The 19188-nt window shown below is 47.7% G+C and overlaps 1 protein-coding gene across 3 annotated transcripts in view; it reads left to right on the top strand.

Annotated features, from left to right (window-relative positions):
- Nucleotides 1-350: 350 nt before the first annotated feature.
- LOC144125241 (uncharacterized) overlaps nucleotides 351-19188 on the top strand; it is a 59086-nt gene continuing 40248 nt past the window's right edge. For all 3 annotated transcript variants that reach the window (XM_077658463.1, XM_077658464.1, XM_077658462.1), the window contains exons 1-8: nucleotides 351-565; nucleotides 821-937; nucleotides 3444-3592; nucleotides 4544-4631; nucleotides 7057-7306; nucleotides 10600-10859; nucleotides 12951-13288; nucleotides 14232-14444. In XM_077658463.1, coding sequence (XP_077514589.1) covers nucleotides 821-937; nucleotides 3444-3592; nucleotides 4544-4631; nucleotides 7057-7306; nucleotides 10600-10859; nucleotides 12951-13288; nucleotides 14232-14444 — 1415 coding nt within the window. In that variant the 5' untranslated portion in view covers nucleotides 351-565. The remainder of the gene's footprint in view (nucleotides 566-820; nucleotides 938-3443; nucleotides 3593-4543; nucleotides 4632-7056; nucleotides 7307-10599; nucleotides 10860-12950; nucleotides 13289-14231; nucleotides 14445-19188) is intronic.

Genomic DNA, 19188 nt, shown 5'->3' with positions numbered 1-19188 from the left:
TCTAATTGAGGAAGTGCAGGCGCGCTTCTCCGGACGTAATAGTGCCACATACAAACAGTGTACATTTTAAGTGCTTTGCGATTCGGTTGCTTTGAACATGAGGGGAAAAATACAGAAATGTGGAATAAGCTGGGAACAATGTAGGGGTGATGTAGGCACCTGCAGAAAATGAGACTCGAAAATTCGCGCGCTATGAAAGATGAAAGAACCTTTGGTTAGCCGAAATTTTGTATATAAAGTTTTTATTAGTATAATAAACAGTTACACTAATTATTTTGTGACTTGCAGCGGTCAGAGTACGCAAAAAGCGACAAAAACCACTGCAATCTATCGGTCCGCAAGGGACCGCCACGCTAGATATTTGGCGGCGATCTCATGGCGTCGTTGGCGTCGTCTACCTGTTTTCTTGTGTGATGTTTACTGTAGCCTTCTTCACGATTTAAGTTTAATAGTGCATGTGCTCAGCCTTACTTGTCCACTTTTCCTGTGTCTTTTGTGCAATATTTCCCCATCGTCTCGAAGGGTCAACACCATGTGATGAGATAGGCGGCTGCAACGGCCTAAGGTAACTCCAGTTCCCAAACATCTCAACACTGACATCAGCTCGATTCGCTTAAGACCGCGTGAATCGCCTCAAGCACCACGCAGAAACAAGTGCTTATTTTGGTGAAATGAAAGTTTAGTCATGCGCAGTTTACAACGAGGCATGTGACATGCTGTGTGCGGCGGCTCGCGCGGAGTCGAGTAGTGCGTGCATGGCGCTCACGAGCGGTTTTGGGATCATGTGCCGATGTTCCTTTTGTCGTCTCGCGCTCTCTAGATGTCCAGTAAAGTTCAACGCAAGGTAACAGTGGAAAATGTAAAGGAAAGCGGCGACGGCCCCAGAAGACCAAGCGTTTTTGATCGACTAGGACCTGGAGCTGTGACAGCTCAGGAGGTAAGCTGCCGATTGGTTTTTTGTTCGCCTTGATTGAGCCTGCGCGAATACAAGGAAGCGGCCACGGCGGCTTCCAATAACTGCTGCCGACACTTGCGGAACGTATCTCTAAAACGGGGGAATTGCCTTTCAGATTTGCCAGATCTCCTACCAGACATGAATTGGGGATCGTGTTTCAACATTGTAAACTACTTTACACTTAAATGAATGCGCAATCGTAACGTGCTCTGATAAAACTGCATCTGTTTTCAGCCGCCGTTTAGTGAAGCACTTCTGTCCCAAATTAATACGGGAGTCAAACGATTTAGATCACCATGTCTTATTCGTGCAACCTTCGTGCTCTTCCATCAGTTTCCTGCCTTTCTCGGAATATAGGTCCCGTTCTCAACAAAAGCCGGCGTCCCCCCCCCCCCCCCTGACCCCCCCACCCCCACCCGGGGGGGCAGGTGGCTGCTACCCTACCGGGCTTGGGCTATCTGCCCACCACTGCAGGTGGCAGTCAAATTAATTCAAATAAATTCAATGCAATTGCCACGTGCACACTGTAGCACTGCACATTAGCTCATTGGTCGATAGGGAGACAGCCGCCTGAAGAACTATCCATGCAAAAATGAGCCTTATGGGAGCTCGGGAAGAGCAGCCTGGATCTTACAAACCCCACCGGTGGCTATGTTTGGAACAGCCACGTGCTGGGGCAGTGTCGTAACGCTTAACAGCTGCACCACTGTGCCAGTAGTGAAGACTCCCCGCAATCTATGAATCTATGCAAGCAAAGGAGTACTTGCACGGGAGGGATCTCTAATACATCGCAGCATACTCTTAGGGGTAGGGGTAGCATTGTCCAAGTTTTTTTTTTTTTCCTCAGATCGAGTTCTTTGTGCATGTTTTCTCTGTTGGTTTTCACCTTCTGCTCCTTAACATCGCACAGAGTGTGAATAGCAACATGATGAACTTTCTGGTAGAGTTTTGATTTCTGCAGTGTGTTGTTCGCTTGTGTAACGCTCGAAATATTTTTGTTTCCAGCTTGCCGCGGTGGCTGAGTGGTTATGTCGCTTGGCTGCTGACCCGAAAGATGCCGATTCGACCCCGGCCGCAGCGGGCGAATTTCGATGAAGGCAAAATTCGAGAGGACCGTGTACTGTGCGATGTCAGTGCACGTTAAAGAACCCCAGGTGGTCGAAATTTCCGGAGCCCTTCACTACGGCGTCTCTCATAGCCTGAGTCGCTTTGGGACGCTAAACCCCCATAAATCATAAACCACACCATTTTTTGTTTCCTGTTAGGTGTTCTTAAAATAGGTGCTACACTTTGAGATTCAGTTTTGTACCATCACATTGCAGAGGTAAAAATAGTAGAAAATCCACATTTATTAGACGGGGCTCGTTTATGTAAACATTGAATGCAGAGCTACGTGTTGTATTGTCGTCCTATATAAAATGTCAAGGAATGGAAAGCTGGCGCGCGTAAAAGTAATGCAACTGACAAAAATGGTCATCATCATCATCATTAGCTGTCTATGCCCACTGCTGGGCAAAGGCCTCTCCAATATCTCTCCAATTAACCCTGACCTGTCCTGGCTGTGGCCATCCTATATTTGCAAACTTCTTAATCTCATCCACCCACCTAACTTTCCGCCGCCCTCTCCTACGCTCGCCTTCTCTTGGAATCCATTCCGTTACTCTCAAGGACGATCGATTATCTTGCCCTCGTATTACATGTTCTGCCCGCGCCCATTTCTTCCTCTTGATCTCGGCTACGATGCCATTAGCCCGCGTTTGTTCCCTGACCCACTTTGCCCTCTTCCTGTCTTCCTGTTACACCCATCATTCTCCTTTCCATAGCTTGCTTGTGGTCCTCAATTTAAGTTGAACCCTTTTTGCTATGGTTGATAAACGATGGTTGCCAGTACTGCTGTTCACTTCATTGCATATGTGGTTTGTGTTAAAAAAAAAAAACATTCACATGTAGCTGTAGCAGCTGCTCACAAGGGAGTATAGCTAGTTTAATGTGCTCGAGTTTACAGTTCACTCAGCTCTGAGGGCTAATAGTTTAGAAAAGACTAAACTTTTGACCTGTTCTTTTTCTTTCTCATCTATCTTTTTGATGAAACTCCTGCATTAAATTTGGCAGAGGTTTTATTTAGTGAAACACGTAAAACTGGTGAGCAGTTGACTGTGAGGGTGCAGTTTGCTGAACAAAGAAAGACTCCATAAAAAACGTTCGCCTAAGTATGGTTCTGCCTGCGCATGGTCAGCAAGTTATATTGTTTTACTTTTTTTGGGGGGGTGGGGGAAGGGGAGAGCATCAGCTGGTCATGTTGTGTGGATCCTCTCTGAAAGCTGGTTTCTGTAGCACTGCTCGGCAGCTGTTTGCTTTCATGTGCTCCGACCAGCAGTTAGTGTACTGCAGGGCTATCGTGTTGCGCTGTGCGGAATGTGCTGTGGAACTGTGACCACAGTAGGACTAACTGCGCTGTTGCCTGCATGCATCAACCGTCCTGCTGCAGAGGCACAGCCGTAATAACGACCCCGGAGAGCAGTGCAGGAACTGGATGCGCAACGGGGCCTGCTCTTATGGGTCCAAGTGCCGCTACCAGCACGAGGCATACCCCCCATCTTCTTCCTCCTCTTCCTCCAGGGTGCCCAAGTCCGAGAGGTGAGCCAGCAGCTTGACCTCCGCAGGCATCAGGAAAACGGATGGGGATAAGGCTGCACCCGTTAATGCTCAGTTAACTCTCGTATAGATAAGAGTTACTGGTGTTAGGGAATATCTATAGACTGGGCTATGCATTCCTTCTGCATTGAAAGATGATCTTTTGGGGTCACCAGTGATTTTATGCTTCAGACTTGTCACCTATGGGCTACCTCTGGAGTAAATGTACAGAATAGTTTTTGTGGGTTCAATCTAAATTAGGAAACTGAGCCTCATAGTACGTCATGTCACGAGCACTGTACAGTTGTGCGTGCTACTTAAAATTGTTTTTGTCTCAGTGCTGTCGTCTATTATGCGGGCCTGTTATGAAATCTGTCAAGTGTTTTGTGCAGACATAGTTTTTCATGAGTGTAACTTTGGGTGGTCACATGGGTCTTGTGTAATGATCTCATTAAGTGTAAGCATTTTGCCACATTCGAGTAGGGTTGTCTTTATGTTTTGAGTTTGTTGTGATTGAAGTTTTTATTATTGTTGCTTCATTATGCATCAGAGAAAGGGTGCTGTGATGTCTTATATGTTGACAATGTAATACACACTTTAAGCTGTAATTAGTACTGTGCTACTGGCAGGAACAGAAGCTTCATCTTCTGCCCGTGCCTGCTGAAAAGGTGTTTGTATTCATCTGTCAATAAAATTGTACTTGTAGCTTTAGTTAATAGAGTCTGGGGTGTTTCTAAACTGCATGTTCATCCTGCCTTTCTACATTGCTAGTTCTGTTTGATAATGTAACCTATTGTTGTGCAAAGCCTGTTTGGTCTAGCATGACAAACCTGTTTTCTTTTTTTTGATGTCGTGAATTGAGTAAGAAAGAAACATGGGAAGAGCATGGGGTGCAGTGTTCGTGTTATATGTTCGCTCAGCAGCTGGCTTCTAATTTCTTTTTTTTTTTTTCAGGGACACGTCTCAGAAAGATTTGAGGCATAAAGTGCGACACAAACAACAGGATGCCAAGGAATCTGTTAGCCGGTCCCCATCTCCTAAGGTTTGTAGAAAATCATTCTTTCTTGAGGGGCAAAGGAGGATTTATTCATGAGATCCATTTCGAACTGCAGATGAGATGATGCAGTCATCAGTCACACTTTCATTTGCAGGAAGTAATTGAATGCTTCATTACTGGTTATATTATCACTTTCTCTTCATGGCACGCAAGAACTAGGGCAAGAGTATGCATGCACAAAATGCCTATTTAACAAACTTGTCTGTCTGGAAGACTCCAGAAATAGCACTTGTTGCAGCAAAAACTGACAGAGCTAGCACTCATGAAACAAAACTGCATGCTGTTCCTTTCATTGAGGCACTATATTTATGAATGCCACCACATGTTCTGCTATAGCTGGTGGCAATCATCATTTTTTCAGAAGGTGCTAAAAGTTTCATGGTAAATACGTGGTGCAGTATTGTGGGCACACTGCTCTGAAAAAGTAAACAAATAAAAGACATGGTACTAGCTTGCACCTGTGTGCAGAACCTAAAGGAGCAGAAACACAAGATACTAGTAGGCACTATTCCATCAAGTGGTGTACTCCTGTTGCAGACTTGTATACCTGGCTCGTTTGCCTAAGCCTTGAGTTTGTTTTGCTTGCAAATTTTGCTTAATGAAACGTTCAGTGACAGGCTCAGTAATGGGCTATCAAAATGGCAGCGCTTTTTAGGTTTGTTAAGAATTAACAGATGCGCACTATTGTGTGCAGCAGTGCCTAACTGCACTCTCTGATACTTAGGGCCTGAGTTTTGGCAATTCTGTTTGTCCAAGAACGAACATCAGTCCACACTCCTTTGCAGCTCGCCCGTGGCATGCGTTTTGTTCTTGTCCCGATATAAAACAATATCTCATTCTTCATGGCAAATTGCTAAAGGTTTGGTCTGGCTTTACAGCCTGTTGCTTATTGTGTATTTAGGCAAATAGCAGTCTCATATCTTTTGAACTAGGCAAGCACTGTTTCTAAAAATGGCAGCAGACCAAATTACCTACCAGTAGATAGCCGTGTGCTAGAACCAAAGAGCAAACACGCTGTTTAGGGTGGTTGAGTCCTTGTACTCATCTTCAATAGCAGTGTGAAACTCTGCACTTGCTCTTTCTTGGATGCTTGACAGAGAAGCTGTTAGTGGCCCACTTGGCACATGAGCGCATGGCTGGCTTAACACATCACATGACCGGTCACATGGCATCTTGTGAAAACGCGTGACTGTGATGTCTGACGCCACATGACAAGCACTGGCAGCAGAGACTTGTCCCAGCATGCTCCACACAGTTATCGGTGGAGTCTCTTCCGACACTTTATTGAGAAAGCATAATCGTAGAGGCATTTGTTCTGCTACTGAGCATGAGGCTGCGGGTTTGACCCTGGCTGATTTTTTGTGGGTGTCAAATGCAAAATTGCTGGTGTACTGGGATTTTTGATGTGTTTTGAGCAACCCCAGGTGGTTCAAAATTAGCCAGGATTCTTTCCCTGCAGTGTGCTTTGCAGCCACACTGTTTCAGCATGTAAAACCTATTTGTTCCTGTTTTTTTTTTGTACAGTGGTGTGAGAAAGGGATTGTTTGGTGTATCTAACAGTGCACACTCTCTTACTACTGTCTGTGGATAGTAGGTACTGTATGTGCTTTACTGAGCGAAAACGAAAAGCACTAGAAAAGGTAGTTTGAGCATTGAATCAAATTGATGGCATTGGTCTCTTGTTATTTTTTTTTTTTAGTTTTACTGTTCATCTGGCTTATTCTCTTGGTCATGCCTATGCTACCTTACCCACAACTACTTTCAGAAGCACTGGTTAGTGTGCTCCCATTATATGACAGTGTGTTTTGCTTCCTGTGTACTGCACGCCAAGATGTCAGTAATCAGCAGGTGCATGCCTGGGCCTGCGCTCTTTCTTATCTGGCCAACTCCTCTTCAGCCACCTCCTCTGACCCAGAACTCTGTTCCAACCCCATACCCCCGGTATTCTCTGAGATGCTAGAGCAATTTTGCTCCCAAAGCCGCCAATACCTCCTTGCTCACCCTAGCCTCCGGCGTGAGGAGTCTATTTCTCTTTGCCAACTTCACACTGGCACCTGCCCTAAACCCGCATGCTACCATTGCCTTTACCCTACCCACTACCGCGCCAGTTGCCCGCTTTGCGGGGAACATGCGACTTTTATTTCACATTGTCTGGGCCTGCCAGGCCATTTGAGCAGCCCATCGGCTGCCCGTCCCAAATGTAGCCGTCTGGGAGTGTACCCTCTGATCACCCGACCTGGTTGATCAGCGCCAGCTCGTTGTGCCGGGCTGTGGTGGCCACGAGAGCTGTAGGGGCCCTGGAATAAGGGCCCTACTCCCAGACAGTCGAAGGCTCCCTCAACCTTATTAGTAGAGACATTTTCCACCAGCACTTATGCTCTACTGTTCCTCCCTTTCTGTTTTTTTGCAGAGGAGGAAAGTGTCTGCAAGCAGTGGCGCCGGGGGAAGCAGTGTCACAGTCACCACAGGTGTGGCTGCCAGCAGCAGCGGTGGAAGCAGCAGTGGCGGCAGCCGCAGCCGTCGCCCGGATGCCGAGAGCAAGATCAAGTCGACTGTGGTGGTGACCCGGCCGCGAAGCCCCCCTTCCTCAGGAGGCGAGGAAGAGCAGCCAGCCAAGGACGCCAAGCCACCAAAGAATTGGGAGGGGGCGGCATCTGATGGTCAGTGCCTTTTGCTATATTACGATGGCAGAGCTTTTGCTGGAAGTACTGGTCTTTGATAATCACAATGATTGCATTTTAACAAAAGTGAAAAAATAAAAATGTGTGACCAGAGTGGCAAAAAAAAAATATTTTTGCCAAACAATGTAATTGCCATAGCAAGTGCCTTCTAGTTGTGGTAGATGGCTAAATTACTTTCTGCTGGAAGGTAGTACTCTTTCAAGGGACTGTGCGTTATTTGTGCGGATGCAAACAGCCAGTTTAACGGCCACCATTGATCCCCCTTCTTATATCTTGGGAAATGAGGCAGTACAGTAACAGCTCGTTAATTTGACCTCCGTTAATTCAGAAATTGACGTAATTCTTACTGCTGGCTTTGGCACGGCCAAGGCTCGTGTGAGTCCATGGCTTCGGATGCCCGCTAATTGGGAAGGGCCTCGTGAAATATCGTGAAGATCGTGAAATAGTCCTATTTACAACCTGCATTCCATGCTGCATAGTTGCTCGTGCTCCTCTGAGGGGCAGAATGGGTAAACTCACCACGTCCCTACTCAAGAATTACACACCTCCATCCACCATCAACCTTGCATGGGTGCCGGCCCACTCCGGCTGCTCAGGAAACAAGAAGGTGGACGAATATGCCCGAGAGCTAACCAACTGGGCCGTCTGCACAAATGAGCTGCCGGCGGAGCCACCCTCCGCATATAACGATGTTACATATATAGGGAAAACAGACACCTTTACCCATGCCCACACTCAAAGCTTACCAGGGCACAAGCCATGGCTCTTAGAAGAGCTCAGACAGAAACTCTTATGAGCCCATATCGATTGGCCTTAATTACAAGAGGTGAATTTAATCCTATTTGCCAAATTTGTGACAAAAACCTTAATGCAGATGATGACCATATTCCCTGGGGATGCGAGGGTAATCCACCCCCCAGAAAGCTCCTGCCATATCCTTCAGCTCACAGCTGGAAAAAGATTATATGCAGTGACGACAAACAAGTACAAGCCAACATCACAGAATGGATCCTTGAGGTCGCCCCTTCATAGAGGCCACCTGGGGCAAAAGTGGGCTAACGACGACAGAAAAGCCTAATAAAGTTTATTCCTCCTCCTCCTCCAGTGTGTGCATGACATAGTGTGACGCAGAACGTGTTGCCCAGGCGAGAACATCCGACTGCTTTGGTTTCGGTTTTCCTTTTCTGAGCTTCACGTCAGCTCGCAGCGATGGTGGCTGGACCAGCTGGCATCAGCCAGCCAACCTAACTCCACTGAGCACAGTTTCGAATGCTGCTTGGCGTGTTGCTGGTGTTTTCTTTCTCCGCCCTCCTTTTCCTTTTTTTCTGGCTGCTTTGGCGCCGTTTCCTTCATTTGCGTCTGCGCGGTTTCTTCCTTCCTGTGTACCTAAACTGCATGCTCGTCACATGCTGTTCGCAGTTCGTGCGGTGAGGCCTCCTCACACGCAATGGTGTCGCTTATGATAGATGTGACGTGGTTGTGGCGGAGCTTTACCTCGTTGCACTGGGAAGGATAAGGGAGGTCCTTACGATTTTGGAGCAGTTCTGCTTCGATGCTCCCAACAGTATGCACGCAACAAAGTATTGATGGAAATGTGAAGAACAGTCACTGCTGTGCTGTTGTCATCTTGAAATCAGGCAACCGTAGCTCAGTCTTTCACCATATAAGTTTACAGTGATGCAAGCAGTTCATGACTGGTTCTTTTTGGGGTCATTCGAACTTTCGGATAATTCTGTTTTTTCCAGTCCCTTGAAGTTCAAATTAGTGAGCTTTTACTACCGCTTTTCAATGCAAGGTTTTTTATTTTAGTTCAGGGAGTCAGTTTTAATGAGCTCAAATGTTTGCAAAAATAATCTTTCTTTTTTGCGGTACTTTTAAAATCACGTTCGTCCTTATTTGCGGTCACGGTTTGATATAACACATTTAGTACCAAACTTTTACCAAGAGACTAATTTCTTCAGGTTTTTATGACTGTGTGGCGACTTAAAGTTGAAAATTTTATTTTAACATTTAATGTTGGTCTTGGCTTGATCCTCTTTATATGAAGCACATATCCATTCCTCTTAGAATTTTGCGATGTGTTTTGGTGACTACTTTTACCCTTTATTTGAAATGCTAATTTATTATTTGAAGCAAAAGAATGCTTGTACTGTCAGAAATGATTTGGTGGACTGCTGCAGACCTTTTGTTGGGCTGTCTCGTGTTCCATAGCATATCCCCAGATGTGTACTGTGCGATGTCTGTGCACGTTAAAGAACCCCAATTGGTCGAAATATCCAGAGCCCTTCGTACAGCGTCCCTCATAGCCTGAGTCGCTTTGGGATGTTAAAACCCCATAAACCAAACCAAACCAGATGTGAGCACTAGGCATCTGTGAGCATGACTCTTGGGGAAGCAGTGCCGGTGCGACTGAGATAATGTTAGAGTCTTCAGGCTTTGGAGCAGGTGCAGACTGTTGAGGTCAACTGTTGAGGTTGACCTTGTGAAAGCTGCGCATAGTGCATACTGATAGTTTTTGCTTTGCAGTGGGCTATGTGAGTAAGATAACTTAGCGTTGGGTGCAGGAGATACATGGCTCAGGCAGTGCCTATTTGTCAATTCAGATACAGTGGCCTCCATTTGTCTCCACTGTGCGGTGTTTTCTTGACTTGGAACACTTGGCATGGAGCAAATAAATGATGCACTCAGACTGAGCACAGACAACCAACCAGTTTGAGTGGGTGACACGTGCATTTGTGTTGGCTAGAAACATAGGAAGGGATGAGGGCAAAGCAGAGAAAAAGGAACAGCACAACAACTTTGATAGCACGCTGCTGATACCACTAAGAACTGACTGGCTGAGCAGAAATTAAGTTTTTAGACTGCGCTGCGTTGTTGAGGATTTTCTCTTTCGGATTAATGGCATCAGCAGTGTCGTCGTAGTGTAGTGTGCTATAAACAGAAACCCGCGTGTGCATCCATCTTGCCGGTGAATGTGTTACCCATTTGGGCGGAGGAGTGCAGCTTCAGCGAATGTGCTCTCTGGGGTGATGCCATGAGAAAGCCTTGGGCATAGTGCTCTTATAGCATGAAGTGTGAGGGGGTACAGCACAGCGGTTGGTGTAACTTCTTTTTCCTAAAAAAAGAAAGGGGGGCAAATGGTCTCAAAGTGCTTGTTTAATTTTTACTTCTTTCCTTCTCTATCACATGTCCATAAAGATACCGCCACCAGCCAGCTGCATTCACGACCACGTCAAAAGTGAGTTTGTGTGTCTGTGTTGATTGCTGCACAGACTGGCCCATTGACGATGCGCTTCTGGACTACAAGGAGGAGCTCTCCCTGGAGATGAAGCGTCAGCAGCTGCAGAGGGAGCTGGACTTGCTGCAGAAGGAGAACCACCCGGCCAGCAGTGGCGGGAGTGGCGGCAGTAAAGGGACCGGCAGCAGTGGTGCCACCACCGCAGCTGCTGCCACTGGGGCGGGCCCACCAGCCACTTCCACCCAACCGCCAGCCACCACCAAGGCGGCTCGCTCTGCGCATCCTCCACAGCAGGTGGGTGGGTGTAGCTGCTGAAACATGCCGTGGCCGTATTTGTTCGTATAATTGGCTGTGACCAGAATTTGGTAGTCATGTCATACTGCCCCTGCAATAATGCCTTCAAGAAAGATATAGTTATTAAAATAAACAGTTACACCAGACAAAGCGCAGATTTGTTTATCGCTCACTCTCACACACTCACTCACCCGTAATCTCAGTGCTGTGCTGTACTGTGTAATCTCAGTGCACATTTAAGATCCCCAGATGGTCGAAATTATTAGTGCAAAAGCACTACTCCAGACGTACCAACCCCGAGCAAGAATGTTGCCTTGTCTTGCCTTGTCCCATGCTGAAAACTAACGTGAGCTTACCCGAGTTACTTGGGTAAGCTTGGGTTAGTTTGGAGGAGCATCGAGCAAGCTGCAGCCAATGGGAGGAAACACGGGTAAGTTCGGAAGAGAGTCACGCCAGCTGTAGCCAATGGGAGGCAGGTAGCAGGCAGCATTTAAATTAATGTATGGTTGCAAGAGGTTACTTGGGAAGAGCAACATAGGTCAAACAATCCCGACCAGTGGCTGTGATAGAAACAGCCCCAGCCAGTGCAGTGGCGCCACTGCATTGGTAGTGTTATGAGGACTCGCCGCGATCTATGAATTTTAAGTAGAGGATGACCAAATCTGCATATATAGGCATTAACGCACGAAAGATATCGCGCCGTTCCTTTAAGGCCAAGCTTAAGTGCCCCCCCAATGAGGAATCAACACATTCTTTCGCATGTCTACTCCGCTTCACTACGTTAAACCCTTACCACTTTTCCAGAGCCTTTCACTATGGCACCTTTTTCTTTCTTTCTTCACTCACACCTTCCTCCCTTCCCTCACAGCATGGTTGAGGTGTCCACCGAGAAGTGCGACAGAATTCCCCAAAACCAATTTTCAATTTTTTTCACACTCTCACTCACTCGCTCACTCATGTGGGGCGGGCTCTCGTAGTCCAGGCTTTAATGTTCAGGATAAAAATAACAGTAGTGATGCACAGGTGAAGGTGGCCTGGCAGAAAAAGTAATTTACTAACTTGAAATGCTAGAGAACTCTTGTGCACAGTGAATGTGCTACGTGTCTGCCAGGCGGACGCTGAACTTGTGTATCTAAATGGTAACAACTGCTGAGCAGTCCCCTTTTGAGGAGGACGTAACCAGAACTTCCATGCTGGGTGCCAGGCGACGGGCAGTCACACCTCAACGATGCACCACCATTAGAGCCACTCGCATTTTCACGGATCTCCAGATATTACTGACTGCAACGAAGAACATTTCCACCACCCCTATCCAGAGTGGACACCACAGTGTGGCACCAGCTCCAGACAGACTTGTTCTCAAACCTCCACCACAAGCACACCTTCATCCTCTCACAATACCCCTAGCACTGCCTGTTATGCAACAGTGCCCAGCTCAGTCAGTACCGTTCAACATGGGAGTGTCCAACGCCCCCTGTCAACCACCTGTACCCCACCCGACTACCTCCTCATTGGAACATTGGAGGCTGCTCTGTCCAGCTCTAGCTTTTCGCACAAGCCCGCAGGAAAGCAGAAACCTTTGAAGTCCTGGACTGAGGACCTCGTCCACGAGGAGCAGTCCCCCAGTCACCCGTCCTAAAAATAAAAATTTTCACCACCACCACTAGAATGTCGTTGATCCTGATTTTGTGTTCCATGATAGAGCGAGGAAGAGAGAAAAACTTTGATGGGAGGATAGGTGGAGAGTTCAGCCGGTGGAAACGTGAACCTGGCCTGCTACTCCACACAAGTGCAGCATGCATAAACTGGATGCATTGAAACTGCACTTACTGTGGCAATTTTTTGTGATGAGTTGTTAATGAGCCAGAAGTGCTACCTGCTCCAAAGGGTAGCCAAGGCGTTGCTGGCATTAGACATTACTATAACATTGTTATAATTTCATTGCCTTGCTTTCTGTTCCAGTTTTATTGAGTGATCCTCGTGAATGGTGTCCTTTTCTTCGGCTTATATTATCTCCCCATGCTTTGAGATTAGCTTTGTTAAAAGGAATTAAGCTAAACCTGGTTCTGTGTTTATGCTGGTTCCCCTTAGGGTGCAGCAAGTGCTAGCAGTGAATCGTCGAGCGAGTCCGATGACTCTTCGTCATCGGACTCGTCGAGTTCCAGCTCGGACGACGAGGATGATGACGATGACAGCGAAGATTCATCGAGCTCAAGTTCATCAGGCGGGGCCTCGCTGTCAGCCGGTCGTGGCACCACAGGTGCCCCGCCACCGCCGCCACCTGCTGAGGGCCAGCGACACCACCGGAGCCACCGGGGCAGCATGGAGGAGCGTGCGGCCGCTTCACATCGTTCTGCAGATGGCAAGGGTAGCCGGGAGCCATCTCGGACTGGGTCATCCTTACATGGCCACGAAAAGGATGCTGGGCGGTGAGGAGGCACATTTTACAGTGCTGGCCGTATTCACTTAGTTCCTCCGGCTTGATGTTGTCGGTGTCATCGTCATCCTGTCCGCATGCCCAATTCCACAGTGGAAATACAGGCAACCACTGTATATACATTTGTACAAAGCCTTCAGGTCAGGGGCACTGCCACACTACCCTGGTCTCCACATCATTCTGGCAAAGGCCATATTGGGAAACCGAATTCAAACAGGGGGCCTTTACCCAGGCTGGAATGTCGAGTACACTACCCCTCAGTCATAAATCCATCAAATTATTTGTGGGCTACTGCAGCTGTTCGTGTTTTGTCTGTAGTAGCTTAATGGCAGTAACAGTCAGGCACGGCATCATTATTGTGTTAATCGTTTCGGGAACCAACTAGTGTTCATCACTCGTCATACCCAGTGGGTAAGGCGCTGAACTTTTTTTTTTTTTTATAGTGATGATGGTGATGGGTGCTGGCTAATCCACCCATGACAGTGTAGTAAAGAAAGCAGTAGCGCAGCTTTTTACGTGCTCTGAGTGGACAAGCGTACAAAAGCATTTGCTTCTCACACATTGGATACAAAGACAAGAAAACTATAGTTAGACGAGTATCAGCTTTAGGGACCTGCAGCAAGTGGCTCGTGTAAGCTGACGAAACAGCTCGTCTCTCAATCTAGGTGACATCATCACCTGTGTGCTTGAGCATTTGTGAAAATTTTGAGTGAATTTAGCGTTTAAAGTTAGCTTTACGAACTGTCTGCTAAGCAAGCACAATTTTAAATATTCTTGAAGGGCTTCTACTACTGACGGAATCTTTTTTTTTCTTGAGAGTGTTCAGGTCTTCCTTGCAAGGTCAAAATCTTAAAATTTCTGCAAAGTTTGTGCATTTACCCTTTGCGTATATGGGCAGCAGCATAATTGTTTGGTGCACCTTTGGGTCTTGTTAGCCATGGCCGGGACCGACATCAGGGGCGATCGAGGGAGCCCCCCGAGGCCGGCCGGACGTCGCCCAGTCGTCGAGGGGCGCCCCGGGATGGTGGCGACTATGATGGGTACGTGGGCCGGTCACGTGGCCCCCGCACCCCCAGCCCGGGGCCGCCCGGTGAGCCCAAGCGCAAAGCTACCGGCGGCGGCGGCAGCGGCACCACCGCCACACAGCCGTGAGTGCTTCCTCCTTCTCCTTTTGCCCTGCCTGCTCCCACTGTGGGCAAGGAAGAGTACCCGCTGATTATACATGTGATGTGGGAGTGGCCCCACACAGGACCACTGACACCTTTTAGAGAGGAACTGAGGACAACTCCATCCAATTTTTGTTCTAAGTGAAAGTTGATTGGTTTTGTGGCTATCTTGTTTGTCCGGCAGTAGAGGATGCATTTGTTACTGAGGTAACTGGATTTGAAAATGGGACATTTTCTTAATGCGAGACCATTAGTACCCCCCATGTCGGAAAAAATGGTTGGCGTTGGCGTCGGTGGTGTTGGCGACTGTTTGAAGCCTTGCAGCTAGAGTGGCCAGAGCAACCTGCTGCTCCGGCAACCTAGGTGGGCCACTTAGGTCACGTGACCTTGTGGCATTGTCACAACCTGCCCACCGGATTGTGAGCAAACTGATCACCGTGGCAGGAGGCAGTTAAAAAATGATTTGTCACGAGAGGTTGCTTGAGAAAAGCAATGTGGGTGACACAAGCCATTCTGGTGGCAGCACCTGGCATTGCAGGGCAGTGGCACATCGCTTAACCGCAGCACCACTGCACTAGGAGTGGCACAAGGACTCCCAGGGGTCTATGAAAGTAGGTAATGACCAATTCCACATACTATATGGGCATTAACCTATTAAGGGGGGATGAGGGTCTTGAATACTTTTTTATTTCTTAACATATCTTCCTGAAAATTGGCATGCAGATATATCTTTGAATGCTAATCCCAAATATATATTCAGATTTTATATATCTCATCTAGAAATGAAGATATGGCAAAATAATTTATGCCACTTAGGTCTTTTCTTACGGGCCATTATGGTGATTTCTTAATTAAAAAAACTAGTTTTAAAGTAATGCTGTCATTCTTAAGGGCCCATTGCACATCCTAAAGCTAAAGAAATTTTTAAAAAGTCATCACATAGGTCATGAATGAATAACAAAGTAGGAAAAAAAAAACAATGTTGGAGTAATTAGCTCACATCTGACCTAATTGGTAGTCTATTGGGTTTAATGAAAATTGGAAAGCTTTAGGATGTAGCTGAGGTGTTGCTGAAAAAAATGGTACCTACTTCAATAAAATCAGTCGATGCAAACATTATGAAAAGTTCCGTAAGGCAAAGGCATTTGATCGAAAAAGCAAAGCTGAGAAAATTGCATTCAAAGTTTTGCTTACTCTGCCATTTTTGTTTACTGATCATATGGAAAAATTTAATGCTTTAGCATGCCGCCCAGTCATTGCTGAACACAATAACACCAAATTTACAGAAATCTGTTCATGTAAAGATTATGAAAACCTCTGTATTGCATTGGCACTTGACAAAAAAAAAAGCTCAGAAAATCACTTGCTATTTTCTTTGAATCTGCCACACATTCACAAAAGTCCTGGGCAGTAGTCCTGGGTGCTGTCAGGCTTGTGCTTCTTGGCCATCCTCTTCTTCACCTTTTCAGCATTCATCATCATCATCAGCCTTACTACACCCACTGCAGGGCAAAGGCCTCTCCCATGTCTCTCCAATTAACCCTATCCTTTGCCAGCTGCCTCCACCCTTTGCCTGCAAACTTCTTAATCTCATCCGCCCATCTAACCTTCTGCCGCCCCCTGCTACCCTTACTTTCTCTTGGAACCCACTCCATTACCCTTAAAGACCAGCGGTTATCTTGCCTTCGCATTACATGTCCTGCCCAAGCCCATTTCTTTCTCTTGATTTCGACTAGGATGTCATTAACCCGTGTTTGTTCCCTCACCCACTCTGCCCGCTTCCGATCTCTTAACCCTTATCAGACCTGCACAGCCTCTGTTTATCTTTTTCAAGGCTCCTACCAATGAGGCAGCTCCCAGGCCTGTAACCAAGCTGTGCTGCAACAGCTCTGCTGGTTGTTGCCATTCCTTGGTTGAAGCGAGAAACTGCTTCTTGCGAGGTTAAAAACAGGACAGTGAGGAGTATCTAATGCGAATGTTCAAGCTTCAGCTTAGAGCGCACAACGTCTTGGCGCTCTGCCAAGTTCGCCGAGCCCCCCCCCCCCTCCTCTCCGGAGGTGCTCTCCTCAAAATATATATATATATATATATATATATATATATATATATATATATATATATATATATATATATATATATATATATATATATATATATATACACATACATACATACATATATATATATATATATATATATATATATATATATATATATATATATATATATATATAAAAAACAAACGATGTTATCAGCGGCGGCAGCGGCTTGGCGCGCTGCCAAGGTCCGCGCTGCGCGTGCTTGTCGAAGCGTTGAGCACGCGAGCTCGGTTCAGCCGCGTCCGTTGGCACGAAGCGGCGTGCGCGAACGCCGAAGTCGACGTTAGGCTTAGGTCAGCCGGCTCGGCCGCTTCCGACGACACGGAATTCGAAGCGGCTTGCAGCGTATCAAAAGTCGATGTTTTCCACGGGCTTAGTCCAGGCACATTCACCGGCACTGCAGAGACTTGCGGTAACACCGAAGCTGACGGTGATCGGCATTGTCCAGCCGCGTCCACCAACGATGCTGGCGTCAACAGGGTTTGTTCAGCCGCGTCCACCGGCGAAGCTGTTGTTGGCGAGCTCAGTCCAGCCGCGTCCACCGAGGGTACAGCAGCTTGCGGCATCACCGAAGCTGCAGTTCTCGACGATGCAGCGCTCTACTTATTCCATGCGCGTCTCGGGCCATCGTGACACACGGAACAGAGACACCAAGCAGGCAAATACACGCAAAAGCAAGAAATTCGAGGCTAAAAGAAGCGATTCAATAGCCAAAATATCTACAAAACGATGAGGAAAACGGCAGAACGAAAAATTCTAGGAAACAACGCGGCCGCGGGAGGCAAAGCATGCGTCACGGCCAATCAGAGGGCTGCGCCTCCTCGAGGCGCCCGTTTTATGGTTTTACCCAATCGGCGGCTGTCTCGCGACGCTTACCCCATTGCGAACGGGTGCTGATAGCTCCGCTGTCCGAGGGTCTACAGCTTGCCGAAAGGCGCCAAATTGGAGAGCGGGAAACCAGCTTTCAAACAAGACCAAGATGGCGCCGATCGGTTCGCGTCGCGCGGAGCTACGGCAGCTTGAAAATGGGGCAAACCTTCGCGCTTGGCGTTCAATTTCGGCTCACCGACGTTTCTAAATGGCCGCTTTTTTCATACTTTGAGTTGGAATTCAGCTAAAATATTTTGTAGAGGCATAGTTGGAACATTAAGGACTTCAAAATCGCAATTTTTGAAAATTGCCATTTTTGACCATTTGTCGCGATTTCAAGACCCGCGTCCCACCTTAACGCTATCGCATCATACCCTTAAGACGGAGCTTAAGTGTCCTTTTTTTTTTGTCCTGTCATTGAATTCAGGTTTATGTCCTCAAGACCGAGAAGGACTTTGTGATCATTCCCGAAAGGTGGATGGCAGTTGAGCGTGGCTTAGGGGATCCTTACACGAAAAAATATCAGTATAGATTATGCGGCAGGGTATGCATTAGTGTTCCCCCCGGACGGAGCAGCTACTGCCGTTGGCGGGTTCAGACTGTGTGAGCAGGTTATGTGATCCAGTCCGTCAATCATCGTTTAACGCGCCGTACCCCTCTCCACTCTCCCCCACTTGTTGCTGGTCGCCTTCCCCCCCCTTTCTTCGTCTTCCCTTTACCTCCCCTCCCCTGAAAGTGGTGAAAGGGATTTCCCTCTCCACTTTGCCACCTGCCATCCGAGGTTTCATGCGGACAAATTTTTCCAATTAGGGACTCTTGGTGTCACTACCAGACTAAGGCTGGCGACACCTGTATTAGTTCTTAATGCGTTAGCATTAGAACCGCCATGTTGGAAAAATTCGTCCATCCGTCTGAAGCCTTGGTTGGCAGGTGGTGAAGTGGAGAGAAGGTGTCACGGATCTCTCCTGAGAACACTCGGACCGAAAGAATGGGCGACGGTTGTACCCACACAAACGCACATTTAATACACCCTACTTGGCACACACACACTAGAACACAAAACTAACACAAAACGCAAAAACTATAAATACACACGACCCGGGCACACTGCTATCAGCGTTTACTACTAGCGTTCGGCGTTCGTGCTCACATTTGGTTCGGTGTGGCTGCGGCGTTGTATGGCTCCCGTAGCCGGCGTCGAGGCGGCGTTCGGCGTGCTTGGTCTGGCGTTGCTGGCGGCGTTCGACACGCTTGGGCTGGCGTCGCTGGCTGCATCGTACAAGCTCCAGGTCCAAGCGCCCGTGGAGGTGATGCCGGTGTTGTTGGCGTTGGGGGCGCCACCCGGATGGGTGGCAACAGCGCTGGAGACACCCCTGGCCGTAGCAGGTGGTAGCGTCCTCCGTTGACTCCCCGGAACGGGCACAGGCACGGCAGGAAGTCCACGATGCGATGTCGTAGAACGCGAGCTCACCGGAGCAGTAGCCGGCGTCGCTCTCTTCCAGCCGATGTTTCCCTGACCCGCCGGAGCCTCCGCTTCTCTGCTGTTCCCCCTCGGGCCTCGCTCTCACTCGCCCTTTTATAGCCTGGATGTTAGTCCACGAGGTTTCACGTAGTGGCGACAGTGTTTTAATGCGAAAGCATTACTAGTCTCATTAGGAGAAAACCTAGTGGCATGTGTTAGTGTGTGCACTTGCAGATGGTACGGAAAATCCCATCGATGATCTTCTCCACCAATCATCTCTCTCCACCTCACCGAA

Source organism: Amblyomma americanum, chromosome 3 (assembly GCF_052857255.1).
Source record: "Amblyomma americanum isolate KBUSLIRL-KWMA chromosome 3, ASM5285725v1, whole genome shotgun sequence".
Lineage (NCBI taxonomy): Eukaryota > Metazoa > Arthropoda > Arachnida > Ixodida > Ixodidae > Amblyomma > Amblyomma americanum.
This window is presented reverse-complemented; position numbering and strand designations above follow the sequence as displayed.